Source organism: Cydia strobilella, chromosome 14 (genome assembly GCF_947568885.1).
Source record: "Cydia strobilella chromosome 14, ilCydStro3.1, whole genome shotgun sequence".
NCBI classification, from domain to species: domain Eukaryota; kingdom Metazoa; phylum Arthropoda; class Insecta; order Lepidoptera; family Tortricidae; genus Cydia; species Cydia strobilella.
The window spans coordinates 10,768,079-10,794,426 of record NC_086054.1 but is presented as its reverse complement, the minus strand read 5'-3'; the positions used below and the strand labels follow the sequence as shown (position 1 = coordinate 10,794,426).

At 35.9% G+C, this 26,348-nt stretch overlaps 2 protein-coding genes across 5 annotated transcripts in view; both read left to right on the top strand.

Annotated features, from left to right (window-relative positions):
* The window catches only part of LOC134747197 (uncharacterized), a 34,882-nt gene extending 30,269 nt beyond the window's left edge, over positions 1-4,613 (top strand). For all 4 annotated transcript variants that reach the window (XM_063681794.1, XM_063681791.1, XM_063681793.1 and 1 more), the window contains 3 exons: positions 169-259; positions 1,150-1,228; positions 2,156-4,613. In XM_063681794.1, the coding sequence (XP_063537864.1) occupies positions 169-259; positions 1,150-1,228; positions 2,156-2,207 (222 nt within the window). In that variant the 3' untranslated portion in view covers positions 2,208-4,613. The remainder of the gene's footprint in view (positions 1-168; positions 260-1,149; positions 1,229-2,155) is intronic.
* Positions 4,614-6,386: 1,773 nt separating this feature from the next.
* The window catches only part of LOC134747195 (AF4/FMR2 family member lilli), a 265,189-nt gene continuing 245,227 nt past the window's right edge, over positions 6,387-26,348 (top strand). The window contains exon 1 of the mRNA XM_063681787.1: positions 6,387-6,819. Within this exon, the coding sequence (XP_063537857.1) occupies positions 6,809-6,819 (11 nt within the window). The 5' untranslated portion in view covers positions 6,387-6,808. The remainder of the gene's footprint in view (positions 6,820-26,348) is intronic.

Genomic DNA, 26,348 nt, shown 5'->3' with positions numbered 1-26,348 from the left:
AGATCGAATTGGAAGTGAACGATGACATTTAAAAATGTTCCAAGCACTGTCAGCGCCTACTGTTATAGATAACGCAAAGGTTACCACATGCACTTGTAAGTCCTTTCGACATAGGCTCAAAAGCCTGTACAACTGGTATAATAATAGAGTTTTGTTTTCCTGAAACAGCAACCTACGACTCGGCCATACTCGATAGCGGGAGCGTCGCAACTCCGGGTGGGGAGGCCGGCCACTGTACCCGTACAGAAACCAGTGCCCGGTATGTATTTTATGGCTCCTCTACACCATGGCCCAGCGTAGGCCAGTCCAACGGACGCATTTATGCGTTAGAGGGAGCAAGTAATATTGCTATTTTATTCCACCGCATGGCTGCGTCCCTTGGACTAGCCTACGCTGGACTATCGTGTAGAGGAGCCATTAGTTTTACAACGTTCAGGAGTTGTGTCAGTGAAGCGCTGGTAGCCTAGTGGTTATGGCACAATCATAATGATTCTTTTGCCGTATGCAAATACTTATTGTATGCTTTTGCTTGGCAATCGATCGATATTCGGCAACCGATATGGTGAATTGCTCAGTGTGATTGCGCCAGGATAAGGCCGATAAGGCGCATAGCTTCCAAACTCCACCTTGTCCTCAAGGAAGTGGGTTTGAAGCCTTATTGAAATAAATAAATACAAATGGAGGACTTAATGCCACAAGGAATTATTTACCAGTTAAACAGAAACATACATATAAGTTAATGCATTAACCTTTTGGACGCCAAGAGCCACTAAATAAGTCGTGTGCTGTCGTGACTGCCACGCCAGCGATCACTAAAGTGGTCATGGCGGACGCTGTCAAAGCAATCGTCCTGCTGACAGATAAGGTTTATATTCGTTATTCATCAGTCGAAATATTGGCGTGTAGGCCACGTCTTGACGCTTGAGGAAAAGCGTTCAAAAGGTTAAAGGTTCTAATTCAAGGAGAATTGATTTTATATTAAATGTGTCATCTGTTCAGACCGGCTAGCATAAGTTGCGTTCTCGCGCGCGAGTCCATACTTGAAGTCGCGCTAGTTGTATGTAGTCGCGCGCGAGAACGCAACTCATGCTAGCCGGTCAGTATTGAGTGTTGTGGTCGACTGACTTGTTGTTGTTTATTAATGTGTAGCCGCGCCGGTTTCCGAAGCTCGGCCGGCGTCGGCGCTGCCGCGGCCGTCGCGTCTGCCCGCGCCGAGGCGTGCGCTCAGGTAACTAAACTTACACCAAAGATAGATATAACTCCGTAATAGATGGATACAGTCTAAGGAAAAAACGTGCCTCGAAAATCAAGAAAATTTGATTCTCGTTCAGAGGGCGCTACTAGCTTTGGCCTACTGTCGTATAGATGGCGTTGACGGTTTCGTTTGTTATTTAACAATTTTAACGCATATCAGTGAAAGAACATGGGTCAAAATCATAAAAATAATTAATGCAAATAAAAAAAAAACATTTATCCATATTTAAATACATTTTATCGTATTTTTATAAATCTTCATTTTTAGTTTTAAACTGTGTCGACAGATGGCAGTGAATTTACTGGGGTTACAAAATTTACTATGACAGTACTCCTCTATCGTATATATCCTCTGCCTGTAATAATATGTTACGCAACGAAGACCGCAAAAATATTTGACACGATCCTATTTGCAATAAGAGCGGTCACATATTTTTGCGGCCTTCGAAAAGTAACATATTATTGCAGGTAACAGGTAAGGACTACCTATAACCTAACGTGGTTATAGTTTTGTGGTTACACATCGAAAATAGATGATGATTTGACAAATTAACATGTCATTTAGTACTCCTCATCCGTGTTTACTTTACCTATTTTTCATTGACAATGACACTAGTCACTAGTCCTCTATTTATCGCACTTAACCATATTAATAACATAATTTTACATAATCCCACTCTTGACATATTCTCACAATCAGAACTTGATCAGAACCGAAATTCCTAGCCACAGCAGCCCGCTACCTAGAATCAATATCCACGCCCACAACTATTAATATTAATTAGTTTAGTGATAAGCATATTAGTTTAAGTTCATTTATGTTTATAACCCATAACTTGCATGTTTGGTTTAACTGTAAATGTAAAGTTGATTAATAAATAAAATAAAAATTATATTTCAGACCTCCTTCAGTATACTCCGTAGCGCCAACAGCGGACGTCGACCACTACTGACGACTCCCGTTAGGAACCTTCGAAACCTAGCGTCTAGACTAAACAAGTAAACACGACTGATTGGAAACACGGTGTCTTTAAGAACTAATTAGCGATGAGATGCTCTTATTTTATATTCTTTTGTACTTTTTTTTTAACAAATTTTAAATTTTACACTAATCAAAGGCTTTAGGGCTTCGGGCGTCAACCGCCTTGTTAACTTTCTATTAATATAATCGATCGTAATCAACCATCGTTATTACTAAAAGGATAACTATTTGCAGTGATCGCTCAACATCGGTCATGTGTTTGTTTGCCACCACTTATTATATACAAATTCATAGAAAACTTGTTTCGGTCAAAGGTTCGGTTTTGGCCAAAAAACTTCCAAACTGTATTTTCGGTAGTGTCCAGCCGAAGTTTCAATATCGGTTTTGGCATAAAAATCATGTTTCGGCGGAAGATTCCGTTTCGAGCAAAACTCGGCAAAAACTCCGGAAACTTCAGTTTCGGCAAAACATCCGGTTCCGACAATGCATAACTGTTTTAACAAAAGATAATGATTTATAGAAAGAGACGACAAGCACAGTGCGACATAAAATAGTAGAAATTAAATAAAATGGAACTAAAAAAAATTCCATCATTCATCAGTTTAATCATTTTACGTCAAAAATGTGACAGTTACGTAGGAAGTGCCGCCCTCAATAATTTTCTACAATTTCTTGTCGGACTATATTTGAGGTTTTATCAATTCCAAAATGACTTGATTCGTATTGAACACTTGAAGGTCCCCAAGTGCTATTAAAGGTAACCATGACTTTTTTTAAATATTGATGTTATGGAATTGGACTATCAATTCGCAATAGATCTTAAGTCGGCGTGCTAAGGCTTAGTTTCACACTAACTGTGATTTACTTCATAATCATGTCCACATAGGAATTAAACATTTTTATTACTAAAGTTTGTGCAGTATTTGATCTTGTTGGTGCAATATAATGTAGGTAACAGAGACCCGTTTTTGTGTAATAGTTTTGCTACGTTGAGACAATAATAATATTTTAAATAAAATATTTTATAAATCATTTTGCCTATCGAGTATAAATTGTGGACTGACTAATACATCTCATTAGTTAAAATTTAAATTCATTAAAAACGGCATTTGAAAGTTTTTTCACTAAAATTTTTGTAATGCCTTTAAATTAAATTAAATTGAATTAAATTGGGATTAGGAAACATCTTTTCTTCTAATGAAAAGCTTTGCATTTCCAAGTCCTCACAATTGCTCTCTTTACTCGTTCTCTCAGACGGTAGAGCTCAAAATTTCAATATTCTTTCCATAAATGTTTGGTACAAAGACATACAAATTAAGTTATTATAATTCTTACATTATTTACAAACTTAGTATATAGTATAATACTGCGTTAGTAATTTATTTGTGAGTAAGGTATTGCATTTTGTTGAGAGATTGTAAACATTTTAGACATATTTGTTTAAACGTGTTTTGCTTTAGATGTAAAATTTTGTAATAATGTTTTATACTGATGCTAACTTTGTAAAAATAGTTGAAATATCAAATAAAAATATTATAACATATATCGCACAAAAATGGTAACACGAATTTTAGTGTAACATTTTTGAACATGATTAGTTGTGCAAAATATATATTTAAAAAAAAACGTTTTACACGCGCACATTGTAAAAATATTTTTTAAAGTTTCTTGTGTACATTATGTAAAGTTTTATCTAAAAGTATGTACTATGGATTAATTTCAATCATTCTTACACTGAAAATATTTCACATATCCATATTATTACTTAAATATTTTACTAATAACTTTGCCATATAACAAAGCTTCCTATGTATCCTAAGACTATTTATTCTAATATAATACCTACCTATTTAGACACTACTGATATTTATTACATCGATTGCTCCTGCCATTTTCAAACTAAAATAAATAAAAAATATTTTGAGCTGGAACTCCTTTAAATGGCGGCAGTTATTTTTGGCTTTCATGTTTCTGTGGCGTGCAAGTTACAATTTTGTACGTAAAAAACTGGCAACACCGTCCAGAAAATGTTCATATTTATGTAACTATTTCAAATATTTCTGTCCTTACTGTCATTATACTGTCCTATCTTTGCTTGTTGTAATATATATTGTTTATTTGACCAGTAGCTTTGTGGGCTAAGGTGTTAAAAGTTATTACGAAGTTGTGACTTGTAGCCTAAACATTATATTGCTATGTAGATAATCCAGGGTTGTTTATGTATTTTATATGAACAAATTTGAATCGCTGTAAATCCAATGTTTTTCTGTTCGCGCATCGGTTGCGCTTTGCTTGCGGTTGGTTTCGACACGTCGTGCCTTATTTAGGTAGTGTAAGGAATTTTGTTTTCATTTTCTAATAAAACAGTATGTATTTATGCTGCATTTTTAATAATCAACCTTTTTTCAGTTTAAAAGCGAGTATAGCGAGTTCGCGGTTTATAGAACTGGCATATTTTATACAAATAAGGCTTCGCCGCAATACACGGGTCACATGCTCATAACGTTCTCGATCTGCTCGCGCGGGACGGGTGGTACCGGCGGAGGTGCGCGGTGTGTACGCGCTGCCGTTGTTAAGTAAGATTCCTACCGAACGGGCGGAGTCGGAACGCATGTTACATTTGTACGGCCGAAAACCGGTCGGCTCCTCGCGGACGCGCACGGCTCCGGACGGACTCCATCGCTTCTGCCATACATAATGTATAGGCACATTGAAAATTCCTTCCACCGGCGCGGCCCGACTCCATATGCTACTGAAGAATTTTGGCTGTTCAAAACGTGAACTTAATATTGACATGCTTAAGTTGAATGTAGGGATGCACATAGGGGAACCATGCCAAAGGTTAATCGCATCCCACAGCAGTGTGACGAAGCTTTAACCGGCTTAATTCTTAGGGGCTAAAAAAAGCGGGAAGGTATGTTTGTATTCTAGACCTAATAAGGTTCTGAAGAATGTATATAGTGTTTCTGCTATCCATAGATTTATCAAATTAGTAGTAGTCAACAGGGAATATCCAATCTAAAAAGGTACTCCAGTGTCTCCAGCAGTGTTGGCCGGAACGTTAATGGTTAATTGCAATTAACGTTCGGCCAACACTGGTCTCCAGTTCCTAATTTAGCACTTCTGGAGTTTCTGGACGCGCAAGTCCACTTTCTGAAGCCATATACTGACGCAGTAACTTAACCGAGATTTGTCATTAGTCATTACTCATTATCTATTTTTCAGACAGGAAGGGTACGCTGACAGATGTAATCTCAAAACAATTTTGCGAGATTTGGCGTTTTATGGTTATAAATTGTATGGAGATGACAACTGTCACCGTACCCATCGTGTTTGAAAAATACTATAGGATCGATAAGGAAGAAAACTATGTTATTTCATTCTAAAATACTACCTACGTTTTGAGTTCCTACTATATGCAAGAAACCGCATAATTATGCTATCTCACCACATATTGTGTGTTAGGCGCTCGTTGCCACTACTTGCCACCATCGTTTTTGTATCTAAACCAAAATAACTGCATAAACAAAGAATACATAAGTAAATACTAATTATGCATACATGGGAAAACCTTTTCTATAGGAAGTCTAGGGTGAGGTCGCCTCATGAGAAATAAACAATTTGGAGGAGAATCTTACATTTTACTCAAATAAATAGTTTGTCAGATAATTTAGTAGAAGGGTAGTGTACATTACATAATGTCTGCTACAGTCATAAAATACTTTAAGTAGTAAGTAGGTAGGTAGATAGTTGCTAACTCGATAAACAAAAATAGGTGTATTCATTAACTTAATGCTAATTAGTCATTAAAATATGCCTCCTTCAAGGTCTACCTAAATTCTACTATACTTACCATGAAAAGCATCTTACACTGTCGCACCTTGAAATTAAGTCTAGTCTACTATTCAGGAACAGCTGTAATTAAATATTAATTTAATACTATGCAATTAACGACATCTATTGGGGTAATAATGTAATCGTTTGATGAATGTCTACACTCATTGTCCGAAGTATACTCGGTAATCTCAGCTCTTAATGGAAATAAAAATACAATCGATACTTAAGCTCTCGACTAGCACTGTGGTGTTGCCATACTTAAAGTAATTTTAGCTTGATTCGGACCGCTTCCGAGTTAATGCCCAACTGTCACTATCGTAGTGTGTGAAACGAAATCGCACGTTACGTTATGCGAGTGTGCGACGTCGCGAATGCTGTCTGTACGAGTAATTTTTGCTTTGTACGTTTTTATTTTTATAAATAACCCATGTAAAGTATGTGATTATTGAAGTAATAGCCCCTAGTGATAACGATTGTGATAGAACAACGCGATGGCCCTAAAAATACGTTGTGTTTTCTTATGCTATGTGAACCAGTGCAATCGCTCGTCACTACGGTTGTTTGTCAATGACGTCTGCGTTTAGCGCAGCGAAAAGTGGAATTTTAGTTTGATTGTGACAACTAGTGAAAACATGAATAACACAAATTGTGTTAACCGTTGAGTGCTTGTAAAATGGATGAGTGTGTTCCCGAGAGGAGACTTCTTCTATCAACGGGGGCCGTCAAAGGTGGCTCATGAAGAAAGGGTTAGTTTACCTGTTTATGTTTAGTTTTACTCGTATGTTTGTATGTACGTGCGACTAGCATAGATGCTGCTAATATATAATTACAGCACTATAGTCATAGTGTAATAATTAGTCATAAAACATAGGTATAGGTTATGAGCTTGTAGTACGTGTTGTTTACTATAGCAAAGAGTCGTTTTTGAAGCATTTACAAGCTTCTTATATTACTAGCTAGGTTATATTACTCATTTAATGCTTTAATTCCTATAGTGGTTTTAGTATTGAGGCTGGGATGTGTTATTTTTCTTTTGTTACTTTCTCTTATCCATTGAGTGAATGGTGTGAGGGAGACGAGTAGACATGCTCGCGTGTAGGTGGGAGCGAGACGTCGCTCTACTAGGCGATTTTTCTGGGCACTATGAGTGGCCACACATGACATCTTACCTCTATTACCTTATTATTCTTGATAATGTTGGTATTTATATCTAGTAAAGATTGCACTATGTTGTTACACAACTTGAATGAGGCAAGACTATTTATTTCATGTTTGATTATACACTGACCCAGCTTTGGATCCTTTTATTTAAATTGCTAATAGTATGACACTTAATTGTAATACTGAAGTGATACACTTGATATCAAATAGTGACATATACCATCAGGTGGCCTTTGTCACATTTGAGTTGTTGGAATTTCGATTTTATTTTAATTAATCAAATTTCAAATTTAATTGACGTAATTGTCTGTAGCCCGTTCCTGCCACATAAAGGGTTAATTCATTTGCTGTCTAATGTAGGTTGTTAACTCTTTACGCCAAGCATTTCATTACTAATATCAAATCAAATTTTGTATCTCTTGCTATTCCAATTTTGTTCTTGATCAAACTGTTATAAATGTTGCAAATAATTGAAAATAAGGGTTGGCAAAACTTTCTACCGCAAGGTACCCTAACTTCACCAATGCCCACGGGTGCCCAACTTCGCCCAAGTCAATAAAATAATAATTTTACCAAGAATTAGATATCCTCTGATTTATGGATTGGATTTATTTTATGGATCAAAATGATTCGAAATAAATAATTGAATTGAATTGATTTCACAATAAATAGAGCTGCTTAAAAATAATTTTAGAGTAAAAAAGTACTAAAATATTTTAACTGCAACCCATCCCCAACTTCACCCAATTATTTTATTAGATATAATTAACATTATAGAACAGCAATTTACATCCTATTTCTCAATAAATAGGTATAACAACCTTTACAATCCACGTCTGCTCCAATTACAATAATTTTTATTGCAGCTTAGGTACAGTCAAGTGTAAAAATACGGGTCCACACATTTTATTTAATAAACTATGTAATTTTTTTTTATTTTTTTTTATTTATTGAATAAGGAAACAAATTACAGTTTGTTAGATTATTACAAGACCCATTGTAGGCAAAACCTTATGGAGGTTTGTGTGCCGATGGGGAGTTCGAGAATAACATAAAGAAAAACAATATTATAAGTGTAAGTGAGTTATGTAATTACACAAAATGACTAAGCTCCACAGTAAGCTTAATAAGGCTCATCTCTACTGTGCATGGATAGTTACAGTTGCTGTATTATATTATTCAATGTTTTATCAAAATATGAAATTTAGTTGAAATATATTTCACTTTTCGGTGTAGCAAACACAACATATAATATAACCTTAACTTTATTCCACTGTACTATACTATGAAAGTATGGTTAACATTCTTGGAAGTCTGTCCTTTTACCTTTAGTGATTGGTATGTCAAGGGCTGTAAACCTGTTCTTATGTAATTTTATAAAGATCATTGTAAATCACTGCATCAGACTTTTGTGATAATCCCTACTAAATTCTGTAACCTCTTCACACTTAAACCGCTGAACTAATTTAGATGAAATTTGTTATGGCCATGTCATGAGGAGGCCAGAAGATCACATGACTAGACTTAACTTTAACCTTAACATCAACATCGGCTCCAAAAGATCGGGCAGAGTAAACCCTTTACGATCGGGATGCCTCTCATAAATAAAAACCTTAAGAAAGCCCAAGCAGATGTCTGGACGACCCAGAACAGATACGCCTGGCGAAAAATAACGAGGAGAGCCATGTCCAAATGATATGGGAAAAGGCTATTTTTCGGTTAGTCTACTGACTTTCTCAGCTAACATCTTAATTTACATAAATTCATATTAATAATGCTGTTATGACCTTCAGCTCTGCTTAACAACATAACAGAGATAAAGCCCGTAACCAGTTTTGATTAGATTAGATACTTGAATAATGCTCTGTGTTCTGGCTGCTGGCATGACTGGTGTAAAAGTAAATAAATATGAAATATGAAAATTTAAGCTGTTGAGATTTTGAGAATCATGATTGCAAATATCAAGAATATTATAATATTATATACCTGTGTTATGTAATAGTAATTTAGAGATTTATTTTTATATTCTTTCACTTAAGTGGCAGACTGGCCTAGTTGGTAGTGACCTAGTCTATGAAACCAATGGAACTGGGTTCAAACCCCGGTCAGGGCATTTTTATTTTTATGATGAACACAGATAATTGTTCTTAAGTCATGTGACTTTGCTTCCTATTACATTAAAAAAACTGTGAATGTCAGATTAGGTAGAAGGAAGATCGCCCAATCAAACTGTCAAAGTCAGATTAGGTGGTAGGAAAATTGTCCGATCAAGCAGTCAATGTCAAATTGGATAGTACGCAGATTGCTCAATCAAACTGTCAAAGTCAGATTGGGTAGTAGGAAGATTTCCCGATCAAAGAGTCAATGTCAGATTGGGAAGTACGAAGATTGCCCGATCAAACAGTCAGGGTCGATTTGGGTTTGGGAAACTGTCATTTCAGTATCTGTTTAAAAAAAAGAAAACAAAAAAAATTACACTAACTGTATACGTTTTACAGTTTGTGCCGTTTATTGTAGAAAAAAATCTTGATCCATAATGGGCGCAGTTTCCGGCAAGTAATTGGTTAGGTTTATTAAATCGTTAACTATTACGTTGTTAAATTAGTGGGCAATTAGCGCGTGCGCAGCCTTTTACTGAGTTTGTTGAGAAGATTTCGATTAGAGCTACTTGTTTTTTTAAAATTGTAAATAGTGGATTGAATCACTAATTTATTATTCATTGATAATGTATATATGTAATGTAGACCTTAGACGACTTTAGACAAATTGATGTTTGTTCAGAACCATTTGAAGTTTATTATGTACGTTTAAAAAACAAAACTATAGGTTCAATGGGCATAACAAAACTATCAAAAACCTTGTTGCCGAATTAAAAAAATAACAAATGAAACAGTCAACGCCATCTAGCCGAGAATAGACCAAAGGTTGGTATTTTTGGTAGCGCCATCTGTGCGAGAATCAAATTTTCTTGATTACGTATTTTCCTAAGACTGTATTCATCTTATACGGAGTTACAGTTATAGGTCTTTGCTGCTGAGTAAGAAGACCCACGTTGCTGATTTATCGATATATAACGATATATCGATAAAAAACTGGCCAAGTCAGAGTCGGACTCGCGCAGGAAGGGTTCCGTACCATTACGGAAAAAAACAGCAAAAAAAAACACGTTTGTTGTATGGGAGCCCCATTTAAATATTTATATTATTCTGTTTTTAGTATTTGTTGTTTTAGCGGCAACAGAAATACATCATCTGTGAAAATTTCAACTATCGCGGTTCATGAGATACAGCCTGGTGACAGACAGACGGACAGCGGAGTCTTAGTAATAGGTTCCCGTTTTTACCCTTTGGGTACGGAACCCTAAAAAGGTACTTTTGGTGCTAGTAAAAATTAAAATCACTCGATAGCCCGTTTATGTATTATCCAAAATTACTTGAATGGTTTAGAAAACCACCCAACATCTTAATTTTAAAACAATCCAATAAAAAAAAAACGATGAAAACGGATTATATCGCGTTTTCGTAGTTTTATTTCACAAGTAACTATCGCGGTAACCGAAGACAATATTAATCCAATTAAGTTAGTGACAACAGTTTAAACGTACAGTTATCCCAATCCCGAACTTGGTAAAAGCAAAGATAGATATAACTCCGTAATAGATGGATACAGTCTAAGGAATAAACGTGCCTCGAAAATCAAGAAAATTTGATTCTCGTTCAGAGGGCGCTACTAGCTTTGGCCTACAGTCGTATAGATGGCGTTGACGGTTTCGTTTGTTATTTAACAATTTTAACGCATATCAGTGAAAGAACATGGGTCAAAATCATAAAAATAATAAATGCAAATAAAAAAAAAACATTTATCTATATTTAAATACATTTTATCGTATTTTTATAAATCTTAATTTTTAGTTTTAAAGTGTGTCGACAGATGGCAGTGAATTTACTGGGGTTACAAAATTTACTATTTTATTTTATATTTACCTATATTTATTACAGTACCGCTCTAGTATAAGTTACTCTATGGTAAAAGGGAAGCCAGTAGCCGGCATCGGACCACCCGGCATTGTTTGTTTTCGTTTCTAACTAGCTACATCTATGATCTACCAGCATCACTAACTGACCATGGACCTTATGTCTTTTCAATAAGGAACAAGGCTAGTTAACAGTGTTGACGATACCCTGCCCCCTTTCACCTGTACTTTTATAGGCGATAGAGGCTTAGCTTAGCACTTAGCACTTCAAACGCGTTTGTTCCAGAGTTTTTTACGCTTTTGAGGTCATTCGAGTGGATGGGATTGTTCACTGTTAACGAACACGATACTAAGCTGTAAAAATAAGTGTAGGGAAAAAATAGATTTTTTATGAAGCTGTTATTAGGCCTGTCGTTCAAGTAACGTAAGTCCAAAGGTAATAAGCAAACCCCCTTATCATTGTTACAGTTCATTTGAAAATAAGGGTATACCCTTGACAACTTAAATTGAAGCTGGTAATATGTACCTGGGACTATGGCATCATTGGCATCTAAATCGGTTCAGCGGTTTAAGCGTGAAGAGGTGACAAACAGACAGATATATTTTCGCATTTATAATATTAGTAGGGAATGGATATACCTACTTAAGGACTTAGGAAGATTTTGCATGGGAATTTTTGCCGGCGACTCCTACGAACAGAATAAACTTTTTAAACGTTAAAAACCTTTAACATATTAATCAAATTGACAGCAGTCAGCAACACAAGTTTCACAGTTCACAGAACCCACAAAAATGCAGTGAAGGATTAACAGTTTATAACGCAACCATAAAAAGTTCACAGACCATAAACTAGGGACTGAGATGAGATTTGACGCGTTGCAGCAGCTGGCTTGGCGATTCAAGGAATACTCGTAAAATTATTAAGACCACCATTAACTAACTAGATAATGCGTCTCTTAATCTGTTTGTTAAAACAACACTTGGGAGGACACGGCTGATATCCATGTGTGTGTGATACTTTACTAGTCACGTAATTCCTTTGAGCCTTTCTCGAATAAATCATCATCTTAATGTAAACATGAGATAAACGTGTCTTTCTGTGGCTAAATAAAATAAATGTACATACGAGTTTTAATTGAAAACTTGAGCAAAACCTTTAAGTTTTATACCTATTTAATCTTACGCTCTGTATGTTATCTCTGTTGCAATGAAGCGTGCATCTTGTTCACAGTTTTAATATTATGTATCGCCTTACCTAACACATTTCGTGTGACAAAAATTACCACATTGTCGAATACAATTTTTTTCATATGTTTTGCTTGTAAACGACATAACTGTTTGCCCATGAAGTAAAAGTTCAAGCTTTAGTCCGAACAGTAACTAACTAAATATTGCATTTAATGGTATTAAACTAATTTAAAAACTTACCCCTTCGGGAAATACGCGTGATTATATTTATGTATGTATAAAAACTTAAGTACAGTCGGCGATAAAGTTATGTTTAATTTTTTTTGTAAGATGCAAAATTGTAAACATATCTTTAATATCGAAAGTATACCATTCATTATCATTATCACTTCTACTAAATAAATGCCTAATACATAATATATAATTATGCGTTATTTGCAAAAACTTTACCCAGCACTATTCAGTAAACGCGTACTTAACATCCCAATGCAAATGGTGTTGCCGAAATGTTTGCTAGAGTAAGAATGGTACTTTAGGACATGTTCGAATAGTTGAGGTGAATAACCCCCCGGGCGGGCTGCCAAATCGCGGGTCTTAATGTTGCAGTTACTTTTGCTTACAAACTGTAGTGTGTGTGATTGTCTAGGATACCTATGATAATAGTTATTTACGATACACCTTGCAAAATTTTGCGAATAGTAAAAGCCATGAATAAAAAAAATATTACAGAGGTTTGCTAAGTTTTATGAAAGGTTTATACTTAGTTTATAGGTTCCCTAGTTTAAGTATCACTAACAAAATATGGATTTTTTGAAAGTCTGAATTAAATAATTTTTATTTTTTATTTTATTTATTTATTTATACTTTACCCATCTCATACAACAATCAATGGATCTTTGCTCAAAAGTAATAATGAAAACGGGGTAAATTTGTCAGGAAGTATATATAGGTATACAAAGGTACCTGAGGGCCTAACGCGAACCACGTTCGACGTGTTGCCTCTCTGTCGCATTAGCAAATTCATACGTATGTGTGACAGGAAGGCAACACGTCAAACGCGGTTCGCGGTAGGCCCTCTGCTTTCATTGCCCTTTAGCGTCTGTTCTCTAGCAGCGTATTTCTAAAATGTTATTAAAAGTGAAACAATAGGCACGGAGTAATTTCATTTGTCATTGAAATTGTGTAAAAGTTTAAATGTGTTTTTCTTAAAAGAATCTTTTAAAAAAAAACGTAATTGACTAGTTAAGAAGCTTCAAATAAAGTTACCCATTTTAAAACGCTAATTCGATAGCTGAATAAACTATTATTGGTACCTCAGAATAGTTAAGCAAGGTGATTGTGACTTATCATCGCCTAAATGGTATGCAATGCAAATTAAATGAACGAAAGTAACAAACCGCATCGCCGAATTATTATTTGTAAAAAAAGCATATACACCCCAGCACAAAAGTATGGAAATAACGTTGTTTTCTTTAAAATCTCATGTTTCTATTGTTATTATTCATTGTAACCAAAAACTTAAAAGTATGAAAACATTCTAATATATTGTAAAAGAGTATAAATTTGGAAAAGTTACATTATTCCCTTTTTTTTTGCCTTGCAAAATGCTAAACTAGCAATTATGGTAACCAGAATTTGAGTTTTTAGAAATGAACTTTTGAAATGTTCTATTATCATTTTTACTACTTTGTTTTCTAATTGTCAATGAGTAGTATAAAAACCCATCGCATGAGAACAGTGTTTTGTTGTCATATAAGATAAATATAAGATTGTTGCCATTCATTTGGCCTGGGGCGTAAATTTCATTCTAACCACAGAATGGATACAAATATTGCATTGTCACGTTCACGATACGTTACCATAAAAAAAACTGGCCAAGTGCGAGTCGGACTCGCCCACCGAGGGTTCCGTACTGTTTAGTATTTGTTGTTATAGCGGCAACAGAAATACATCATCTGTGAAAATTTCAACCGTCTAGCTGTATCGTATCTCATGAACCGTGATTCATGAGATACAGCCTGGTGACAGACGGACAGCAGAGTCTTAGTAATAGGGTCCCGTTTTTACCCTTTGGGTACGGAACCCTAAAAAGGGGCGTAAGAAAGGACATAATGCGTTTCCAAAGGTTCCTTACCACGTGAGTCTATCGAAAATTCGAAAAGTATGTGTCACGTAGTTTATGTCACCGTTCTAAGAGGCCAGATTCCATTACAATTTGATTGCTTTCAATCTACTGTTAGACTGCTGAACGTTGAAACTGATAAAAGGAAGTGAGGGGCTATCTTCTCTTTATAATTGCATTGTGGGTCTATACAGGGTGGAAAGAATTAATGGGTCCTGGAGGAAAAGTGTCTTAAACCCTTGAGTTAGCCCATTTTACTTTTAAGTAAAATGGGCTAATGTTTTTCTTTAGAAAAACATTCTTTTATTTCTAAAAAGAAACAAAACTGCATTCAAAGATTTTTTATTATTTTTTTCATTTCGCTTGTCTTAAAATATTCTTTAGTAATGAATATTCGATTTTATGAATATTTTGTACGACAGACGAGTGTAAGGCCTAATGTTTCTTGAAGAAATGTTATCATTAACATTAACTGTATCGGCTAGTAAAATAAAATAGCGTTTTTATTTTTTGGAATTTTTAGTCGGTTATTCCCGGGCGAGACAAGCGCATTTAAAAAAATCTTTAAATGTAGTTTTGTTTCTTTTTAGACCGTTGTGCACCTATTTCGACGTTCAAGTTAAACAGTAATGCCTTGCCACATAGTACAAAAGGTACTGAGTCTTACAATTTTCGAGCCTTATAAGTTGTAAGTACCTAAATACAACCGCAGGGTATACAATGCAGATTGAACTTTGCAGTAAGTATGCAGTTTTAATGCGACTTTCTCCTGTTTCTTGTAGTAGTCGGGTATATAAATAATATTATGATAGGTGGTGGCCCTGTTTACTAACGCTTTTGCAGAAAGTTGTTTACTGATATATTTAAATTTGTTATTGAAATGTCCATTTTATTGTTAAATAGTATATTTTGAATAGTATCGTATCAAAAAGTAAGTTACATTGACTTGAGCAAACAGATAGTCTTAGTTAAAAAAAACTCGCTAAATTTCTAGAAGAACAAATAGGATTTAAAAATTTACTGCACTGTATGTATTTAACCAGCAGCAAGTAATTATTATACATAATTAAAAAAATATGAATGAGAAGGTATAGATATACAGATACGGAGAAAATTATAATACTTTAATAAAAAACCGGCCAAGTGCGAGTCGGACTCGCGCACGAAGGGTTCCGTACCATTAAGGAAAAAAACAGCAAATAAAATCACGTTTGTTTTATGGGAGCCCCATTTAAATATTTATATTATTCTGTTTTTAGTATTTGTTGTTATAGCGGCAACAGAAATAAATCATCTGTGAAAATTTCAACTGTCTAGCTATCACGGTTCGTGAGATACAGCCTGGTGACAGACAGACGGACGGCCAGACGGACAGCGGAGCCTTAGTAATAGGGTCCCATTTTTACCCTTTGGGTACGGAACCCTAATAAAAACTATTAGAACTATTAGCTGACCGTATTAACCCGGGAACATGATTATTGATTAAATTTAGATGCGTTAACAATCATAACATCATCATAAGTTTACTTAAGCTAATTAGAAATAATTATGTTATATTAACCTGCAATAAACGCGTTAATTTAATTCAACAGTTTTAACACTCTATTTATTATATATGCTACAAACTGTTGATGTTAGATATTTTTAATGATGTCAAGAATTAACTACTTATTTACTACATTAACCGGGTTTTAGTCATCAATGTCTGCCGTTTATAATGGGTTTATTTAGTTTACGAAGCATTGTGCTTAAGTAGTTCAACGCTACGGGACGGAGGTCACGTAGCTATGCGGCCGCCTACTTACACGATATCTTTTGATTGTACAGTGCCCAATAATACGTTGACGAAACATTTTCAGGAATAATTTTGATGATGATTGATGAAAACTACAATCGTTTAACTGAAACAGAACGTATTATCTTTAAAATATTCTACTTTGGCTTTAATACACAAACGCAAACGTTTGTTAAAATTATCAACAATATGCAACGTGAAAAATTGGATACCGGGAACGTACTCTACACTTTAACTTTACTGTCTGTCTTCAAGACTGACAATAACAATAAGGTCAATAAGTCTGTCTAGACGTCTGTCTGCTTACTAGCTTCCTTCGATTAACTTAAACAAATTGGATTGAATTTAGGAACAACTGTGTTCCAGCTTGTGATTATGATGATTACAGCCCGGTTTTTCGTGGGCAAAATCGACCCAGTGCTAGTGTTTAATTAAATATCGACTCGAGTGTTATCGATATCGACGGCAAGCAATTTCTATATCGTAATAATTTTATCGACATCGACTTATATTACTCTCTGGTTTCTAAGTTTCACTCGTACTATAAAAAAACCGGCCAAGTGCGAGTCGGACTCGCGCACGAAGGGTTCTGTACCATTACGCAAAAAACGGCAAAAAATTCACGTTTGTTGTATGGGAGCCCCACTTAAATATTTATTTTATTCCGTCTTTAGTATTTGTTGTTATAGCGGCTACAGAAATACATTATCTGTGAAAATTTCGACTGTCTTGCTATCATGGTTCATAAGATACAGCCTGGTGACAGACGGACAGACAGCGGAGTCTTAGTAATAGGGTCCCGTTTTTCCGCTCCGCTATCTACACGCCTACTACAGTGTGACGTTGCTTTAGATCAATTACTTACGTATTACGATGGAACGTTCGTTATAAATGAATCGTGGAGGTTGCGAGTCGTGTGATATTTTTAAATCGCTATTTTAGTGACACTTGTGGACATTTAGGGTTAAATATAAAGATGTTGAATGATATAAGAGATGATGTATTGAGGGCGTTTTGACAGGTAAAAATCGTTTGACGGGGCTAATGAGCTCGTCTTGTGTTACTTGACACGTTTAGGATTAAAGCTTATCTTATACATCTGAGCGTGAAAGGTTAAGAACCTTAATTTTGAATAATCAACAATGAAGGAGCTTAAACGACCGACCTAGGTAGTTCCAAAGAAAGGACTTGTACTTAGGATGTACTGATGTTAGCACCCCAGACAACTTAAACTGGACGATACAACTTAGATATTATGACTGTAGGTAGTGTAGGTATCCTTTATAAAATTCACGTAAATATTGTGTACAATAAATATCTTTTTACAAACTGTCGCGCTCATCGCAAAAGTGCATTGCTCTCAGCGGATTTCGCATTAAGGCAGGACCGTGGTCTTAGACACTTTACTTTCGATTAGTTGCAATAGTGTAGTTTCTTTTTTCGAACTGTCAAAACGATTTTGATAATATGGAATTTATATGAAACACTAGCATGTTACGTCACAAATGTTAAAATAGAAATTGTGTCTAAAAATAACTGCTGTCTACGTTTCTCTATTAATCTTCTGGTGCTTTATTTCATGCATGATGGAAATTGATTGAAAAGGCAACCGCTTTCTTGGTTAAATAAAGGGCATGTCAAAATGTTATCCTGGAACGATTGCATTCTATACATAGGACTGATGTTTGTTACGCTTGAAAGCTGTCAATGTTAATATTTCCATGTTAATTGGGGTGCCCAGCCTAGAGCTCAAAATAACAAGTCGTTCTGATTTGAGCTTTACGTCATTGTCTCAATGTTCCTATTGCTATAAAATAGCTGTTGCGATTGGGACATCTGTACTTGAGAAGCTGCGTACAATCATGAACTTAAACAGAACAAGATGATCATGTACAATCCTTATTCTATTGAAAATAAAAGCGTCTTTAGCTTTTTCTTACCAAGTTCGCGTGCCAACTTATGATGCTGACTATACGTTAGCAACTTTGCAGCGCTTGTCTTATTGACTGAACCTCGCTTTTGAATGTGTCTAATTACCGGGAGCCACCACGACGATAATGCTTCTCAATGCGATTAGCGATAATCGCGACAACCCGGTCTCCGATGTTAGTGAACAGGCTTCCTTAGTAGTTGACATTACAATAAGCTTATTATGATGTCAAATTAATGCTAATCTGGTTCGATATAGTCAATTATTGAAATCTGCGGTTTCCACCTCGATGTTGATCAATTTTATGAAAATCTTTCTAAAGCTTCATTCGTCAACAAGGATGTTCTGTTTTTTTATATTTTCTTTAAACAATGGGGCTTGTTATTCAGAAAACACTTGAACCATCGGAAAGGATTGCGCATTTAATTGGATTTTTATGTAGATATGACACACGAATAATGTACAAGTGAAATATTTTATTTACTTTACCTATTAGGCAAGCTTGTCGCTTTTACTCCGTCCGTACTGAACAAAAAGAGATAATACTACTTGACAACCAAACGCTTCCAGTTGTGCTAATATAACAACAATGAAACACATAAAACATGTATTTTTATTCACATTTGTTATTTTGTATGATGTGCCAAACCTTGTCGTACATTTTAGCACTATATATGCAAATTTAATCATACCCATTAATTTTGTGAAATACAAGTTTTAACAAGCAGTATCCTTGATGGAATGTAATATGAGTAAATAACGTAAGTATGTATGTAAATAATTAAATAATACTTATTCCAATTGCTATAGGGAGCGTGCATAAACTGTAGGGGGCAGCACAGGAGACGTCAGATTTTTGACGCGAGGCGTAAATGTGTAGTTTATGCTTCCAAAGTAGCCCACAAGATGGCAGCATTTGCTTTGGCGTGAAGTGTCAATGTACATGTGATGTACATGTTTATGGTTCCGATTCAGGCCACAAGATGGCAGACCCTCCAACGCGCACAGTCCCTATGGATTACATTACAAACTAGTTGCATTCGCTTATAAAACTTTTTTTTTTAATAATCACGGATCCCAGATAATGTCGTTTTTTTTTCTTGTAATTTAAGTAAAGAGTAGGCCCGGTAGTAGGTTGTAGGAATCAGCTTTTTTCTAAAATCTTGATGTGACATGGATTTATATCTAGTTACTAACTATACTTTTGGTGCTAGCATATACCTATATAATGAAGGGTTCACGGAAGGAACATATTGTCTAGTCACTTTAGTAACATTTTGAGTAATCGCAGTTTTAAAATTTGGAACAATGTCAAAATGTATGGTAATTCCGTGACCAGGTCTTATTAACTAAAAAGTACTACTTATAATATATTATACAGTGGTAGCAAAAGATATAACTAATAGTTCAGCTCTACATTTTGAGATAAAAATCTAATTTTCCGTAAAAAGTGACTAGACATGTTTTTTCCGTGTACCCTTCAATTATCAACAATATCAAACCCAGCAAGTCTTTTAAATGTTAGAATGGAGTTCCTTACCTTGCTTAGATAACCCTTTGTTAAGCCATAGGTAAGGGTGTCAGAAATTTATGCAAAATTGAACCCTATTACTTTGAAACAAAGTTCAAAATCACAGTGGGAAATATATTCTCTCTGCCTTATGAAGGCGTAATTGTCATTATATCACGTACGGTGAGCATTAACACGCTTCGGACAGCTGACTGGAAATCAATAGGTATTTTTTGAAAGTATAATTCGAACGATAGAGATAACCAAATGTAAAATTTTGCGTTTCGCGATAGGTCCCTGTAAACAAACCGCTTTGATGCATTAATGTCATATTTATTCGCAACAAATTATCTGTAAAAACTTTTCAAAAAACTGTTTTAGGCGCAGTATGTACAACTTATTCTATGGTTCAGAATGTGCGCTTTGACTTTCCTTTGTTTGTCACTTTTGTATGCCGGTCCAAACCGACCTAATGTTATGGTTTTCTGGCGCTTCGCATTGTCATCTCGTTCAGTTGTAGTGAAAGTGAGTTGAACTGACGATTTGGACCCGCGACCTACATTACGCGCATACTTCAATTACACCTCAATACTTTATTAGGCCTCTATTAAAAATAAAGTCAGATAGCTGTTAACGCACCAAGCGTTATATTATTATGATTATGAATTATTAATAGGTTGTGCTTGTATGGAGGATTATTTATTTTATCGTGGTTTATTTATGATTCGGAAGACAAGTACGAGTGTGTTTGTACTTTATCAGTTGTTTTATCCATACTAATATTATAAATGCGAAAGTCTGTCTGTCTGTCTGTGTGTTACCTCTTCACGCTTAAACCGCTAAACCACTTTAGTTGAAATTTGGTATACAGATAGTTTGAGTCCCTGGGAAGGACATAGGATACTTTTTATCCCAGAACTCACCCCTCAAGGGGGTGAAAATTTGTACGGGGAATCAATAACCGCTGAACCGATTTAGATGAAACTTGGTATGGGTATAGTTTGAGCTGTGGGAAAGGATATAGAATAACTTTTATCCCCGAAATCATCCCTTAAGGGTGTAAAAAATGGGGTGAAAATGTATAGTGTGGACCAATTTGGGGGTGAAAAGAGAATGGATTGAAAAGCAGATTTGTTTAAGAATTAAGGTACCTACCCAAATTTCTAATTCCACGCAGACGAAGTCGCGGGCAAAAGCTAGTTTTAAATAAGAGTAGGTATATCAATTGATATTATTGTGGCTAAATTGACTTTCATTGCGTTATCTCATACAAGGAATCAATTCACATTTGAGGTATATTTGTGTCATGTACAGTCGCCATCAGATATATCAGAACGGCCGAGGTGCTCAAAAATAATTCATAATTAATAATTCTTTATTACAACCATGGTACAGTATAGATGTAAATTATAATATACAATGTCTCAGATGGACCCTGTAAGGGCACAGCATATCACTAGCTTACTCATAACATATTATTATTATATTTTTTATTGTATTGTATGTAGCAAATTATTAATTTATCTAAAAAATATCAGGTCATAAAACAATTATTTTAATTACATTAATATCTGAACACATTATAATGCCTTGACGATAGAGGCGTGTTCGTGACTATAGGTACTTACCTACCACTTGTTTATTACTTACTTATATTAAATCACATTTACAATCGGGTCTATCGCGAATTTATTTTGTTACCTTTAAACAGTAACTTTGTCACCTTTTGTAACGGGGTTCATTTGTAGCGTATTTGTAGATAATCGCCCTAATCTAAAAAAATAACGTAATTATCGCGGTTTATTTTTTATTTTTGACAAAGTTGCGTTCGGCGCTCGAGGTCTCAAACTTGGATTATTCATTGGGCTAAGCAAACAAGTTTACAAAAAATCAGAACAAATACCGGATTTGGCGCAATCGCTAAATGTATAAAGTTACTGTATTATTTATAGTAGCCAACTAACACTCGTAATACTTTCACGTTGAATTTTCTCCGATTGTATTATAAAAATAACTACTGCATTTATTTCCGTTCACTGACTGGTGACTGCATTCGATTCGCCCTTTGGCCTCTTCGCCGGAAACGCGGCAAGCAGTCAAATGCGACCTTTATGGGCGTAAACTTATATAACTTGAAGCAGGCGGCAGACGTGGCTCACTCAGCGAATTCGTCGCGTCGCTACAAGTACATGCGGCCCACACCAATTTTGGTATCTAGCCACTAGTTGCCGCTACGGAACGGACGCCTGTTCGCGCTTGCGCCACCTAGCGGTCATATCTGTCGTAATAGACCCCTTTTGTTAGAGTGAATCTCTGTACCGAGCACTGTTATTTATTCTGTGCTTGAAGAAAATAATCCTATGGCAAATCACACTGGACGCGATTTGCACGTCGCCCCGATGTGTGAACGGGATGTCGCTATAATACGCGCATAGGGTTAAATATCTCGCTCAAACATCGGAGCGACGTGCGAATCGCATTCGGTGTGATAATGATAACCGTTGTTGGGTTTCGATGAATGCACTGTTGCAGGCATTGTTGGTGTTAGCAACGCTTGGAATGTATTTAGGTGTATTCATTGAATGCTATCCGTTGTAATGTGTAACTGACATTCTTTACTCACAAGTCACAAGTGAGGCCCCTTCCTGCGGTGCACCATTTTAGATAAGGAATGGTGTCAGAGAGATGTTAGAAATATTTATGCATGCATTCTTATCAAATTAAAATATTTCTGACTAATAAAAAAACAGATATCACTGATGTAAGAAAATTTGGTTTATAAATTATTAATCGTTATTGTTACGAGTTCAAGTGTCTTCACCATTGCTTATCAATGAACATTAAGCCCCCTCCACACTCGCGTTCGCGGCTTCGCGCCGCGTAGTCTGGAGCACACCCAATATGATTAAATATCTCCTAAAACTTGTAAATCGTTGTGTGACGTCACGCGCGACGCCATTGACTTCCGTTGCTTTCAGCTAAAGTCGTCGTCAATAGAACTTGCAAATAATGTAAACAAATATGACAGATTTTGTTAGCGTTTGACGCATAACCCAACATTTTTACGAAGGTTATTTTCCCTGAAATATTAATAATTAACATTTAATTTAACTAAACATACATACATACATATAATCACGCCTATTTCCCGGAGGGGTAGGCAGAGACCACGGATTTCTACTTGCTACGATCCTGACATACCTCTTTCGCTTCCTTCACTTTCATAACATTCCTCATACACGCTCGCCGGTTTAGGGTGCTTTTGACCTGGCCTTTCTTCAGGATTTCCCCGATCTGATCAGAGAAAGTAAGCCGAGGTCTGCCCCTTCCAACTCCCGTTTCTACCTCTCCCTTATACACAAATACACTAAAAATGTATATAAATACTAAAAATGTATATAAATAAAATATTTAAGTATATAGAATGTTGATAAGGTCATAGTTGTCATTTTAAAGAGCGAGATTACGAAGTAATGAAGGTAAAATAGTTTGTTTACATTATTTGCAAGTTCTATTGACGACGACTTTAGCGTGCAAACAAGCACACGTCATGCTGTCGTCACAAACCAGCCTACTCGTATATGACCTACTGTTCTCGTTTTATTACGCTACAATACATACATGACACAACCTTGAGTATATTATACTAAATGTTGCTAATGCCAAGTATTTAGCATAGCCAGCAAGGTATATGTGTGTGTGGTCCTATATTTTGCATGTCATATAAAATTGTGTAACATGTAATGTGATTTCGAAGTATTCTATCTTGATTACAAAACCAATAAATGCTCACAGAACACTGGTTATTCGTAGAGGTTCAACGCTCAAGAGGGCAATAAATTTCAACCGTCCTAATTTACGGGTGCGAGTAAAATTAATCGTTTCAGGAAGTCAACAGCCTAAAGCGGAGATCACTTTGACACGGGCCTGGTTGAAATAAATGTTAACATGTTAATCTGGTGACATCTTGGAATGTCTTAGAGTACCGAGCTGAAACTATGTGATACTGCACGTATGTCACACGGGGATTTACGAACGAAGGCGGACTTTACATTGGATGCGGATTCGCACGGAGCTCCCTGTGTGCAGCACAAAAAATACGTACGTCCATCCTTACCGAACCCTATGCATAGCTATACTCGAATATAGCAATGCATTGCTATACATAGCTATACTCGAATATAGCTATGTCCCGTCAGTGTGATAAGTGATAACCGCGTAAGTGGCGCAGCTGCAGACATGTGTCTCCTTCATTTGTTTTTATGAAGTGAGTTTCACTTGCAAGTAAACAGTACAGGCAGGGTTAGGTAAGGATGGACGTACGTAGTTGTTAGCAATGATAATATTGATAATAAAACTCCAGATAGGTTATAGGCGATCCAAACTTGAAGGCCTTAAATTGTACAGCTGCTCTTTAGTCCCGCCTAGGCAAGCGTGAAATGTGTAGTGTTGTATCTATGCGCTAACGAACCGGACCACACTGACAGAGAACAGACAAGCTTTTATGTTCCTAAGTGTGACAACAGATTTCATTTCATTTATTTATTATCTCATATAAGCTTACAGTAATATACCAAATAGCTTACACGGTAAACATTATGCATAATTAATTAACAAATACAAGATTCTGACACAAATAACACCATAGAATTACAAACTACATAAAAGGACAACAATGCATAAAGGATGAATGTATTGCCAAAATTAACTAACAAAACAGATTTAATATTTGAAATAAACATGAAGTATTTTTAGTGCTCATTATGTATGAGCAAATCATCTATAGTTATAATATTATCATTGGTTGCTAGCAGAAAAATGCGAGACCACAAACTAACATTTATTTGTAGAAGAGTTGTTACGAGTACAAACACACGTTCGGTTAATACGTGTTTTCTATACATAATAATCAATAATAATGTAAGCTAAAGATCTAAATCTAGAACTGAAATGTCAGTATAATCCGACTCACGCGTTGCCCGCAACGAGATAAGAATTCTTAACCGAAAGTTTCTATGATTAATGATCACACTAATGCTGCACAAGAACGGTATTTCTGCACGATTTACACTATCTTTTTCATAACACTATAAAAATACAGTCGGCATCAACGCGTCAAAAGTATCTACCTTTCTCTAACAGCTTTTTAAACTAAAAGGGATATTGATGTAAACACGATTTTCACTCATAATTTTTAAACTAACACACGTTTATTTATGGCAGTGATTAGCAAATGTAAGGAGGAAAAAACATCCCATCACATACCATCGGATGCCGTGAGTGTTGTGCGTAGGCAAAGTGTCAATGACAACCCTAGCGTACAAGTTAATAATCAAGATCAAGTGCGGGTAGTTCGCAAAACCCGCGCAGCAAGAAAATGTTGATTCAATTCCTATTCCTCGCCAGTCTGCCTGTGACCACGAACGTACCGTCACGTTCGAAACATCAGGCCATAAATAAACGTAAGTTTTTACGCGATTAAGTCCCATGTTAGTTTAAAATGAATAGGGATATAGATATCTCAATATGTAGAACAATTCGACTGTGTAGCAGATACTTTTGAATGCGAACTGTATGATTTGTTACCTATGGCGCGTTCTTTCATCTGATACTTTTTATCCTGAGTGTACTTATGCCATTTAATAGACAACAAGCGCAAACGCGAATAAAAACGTGATTGGATAATAACTTGATTGAGTTAAGGTATGCTTCGGCCATAGACCTCAAGAAATTGTCGGAGACAAATCAATTCGCCTAAGTTGGCGGGCGTAAAATGACGTTTAACAGCATGTAGATGAAAATCGTAGAACATCGATATAATGCATAGGTAGGTTGATAATATGACAGAACGTAACTTACAAGACGAGCGATTTCATTCGTTTAGTTCATTCGAACGAACTATTTCTTTACCAAATCTATCCAACAATTAAGTTTACATCTAGCTCAGCAAATCACTAAACTACTCGACATCTCACGCGTGATCAAATAACATACTCATTGCATAAATTTAGTCAACACTTAGCGTCAGGAATCGCTATATTTGACCTCTGAACTTTTTTCACAATTTAAAAAACGAAAGAGAATCGAATCGATAATTTTGACACTGCAAAAACCTTTGGCATCGAGAGAAAGTGAAAGGTCGATTTTGCATCCGCGTAGAGCAACTAGGCTGGCGAGCTTATACTTATACTTACACTAAAACAGAAAGGCAGAACTACATAACTCTCAGCTGACGAATATGCTGTTTTACTATCAACGATAACGTGGCGGTAAACATGTAAGCTGTTACTACTGATCTGACCTCCCGCAATTAAGAAAAAAGTGCGAGTCGGACTCGCGCACGAAGGGTTACGTACCATGACGCAAAAAAACGGCAAAAAAATCACGTTTGTTGTATGGGAGCCCCACTTAAATATTTATTTTATTCCGTTTTTAGTATTTGTTGTTATAGCTGCAACAGAAATACATCATCTGTGAAAATTTCAACTGTCCAGCTATCACGGTTCGTGAGATACGGCCTGGTGACAGACGGACAGACGGACAGCAGAGTTTTAGTAATAGGGTCCCGTTTTTACCCTTTGGGTTCGGAACCCTAA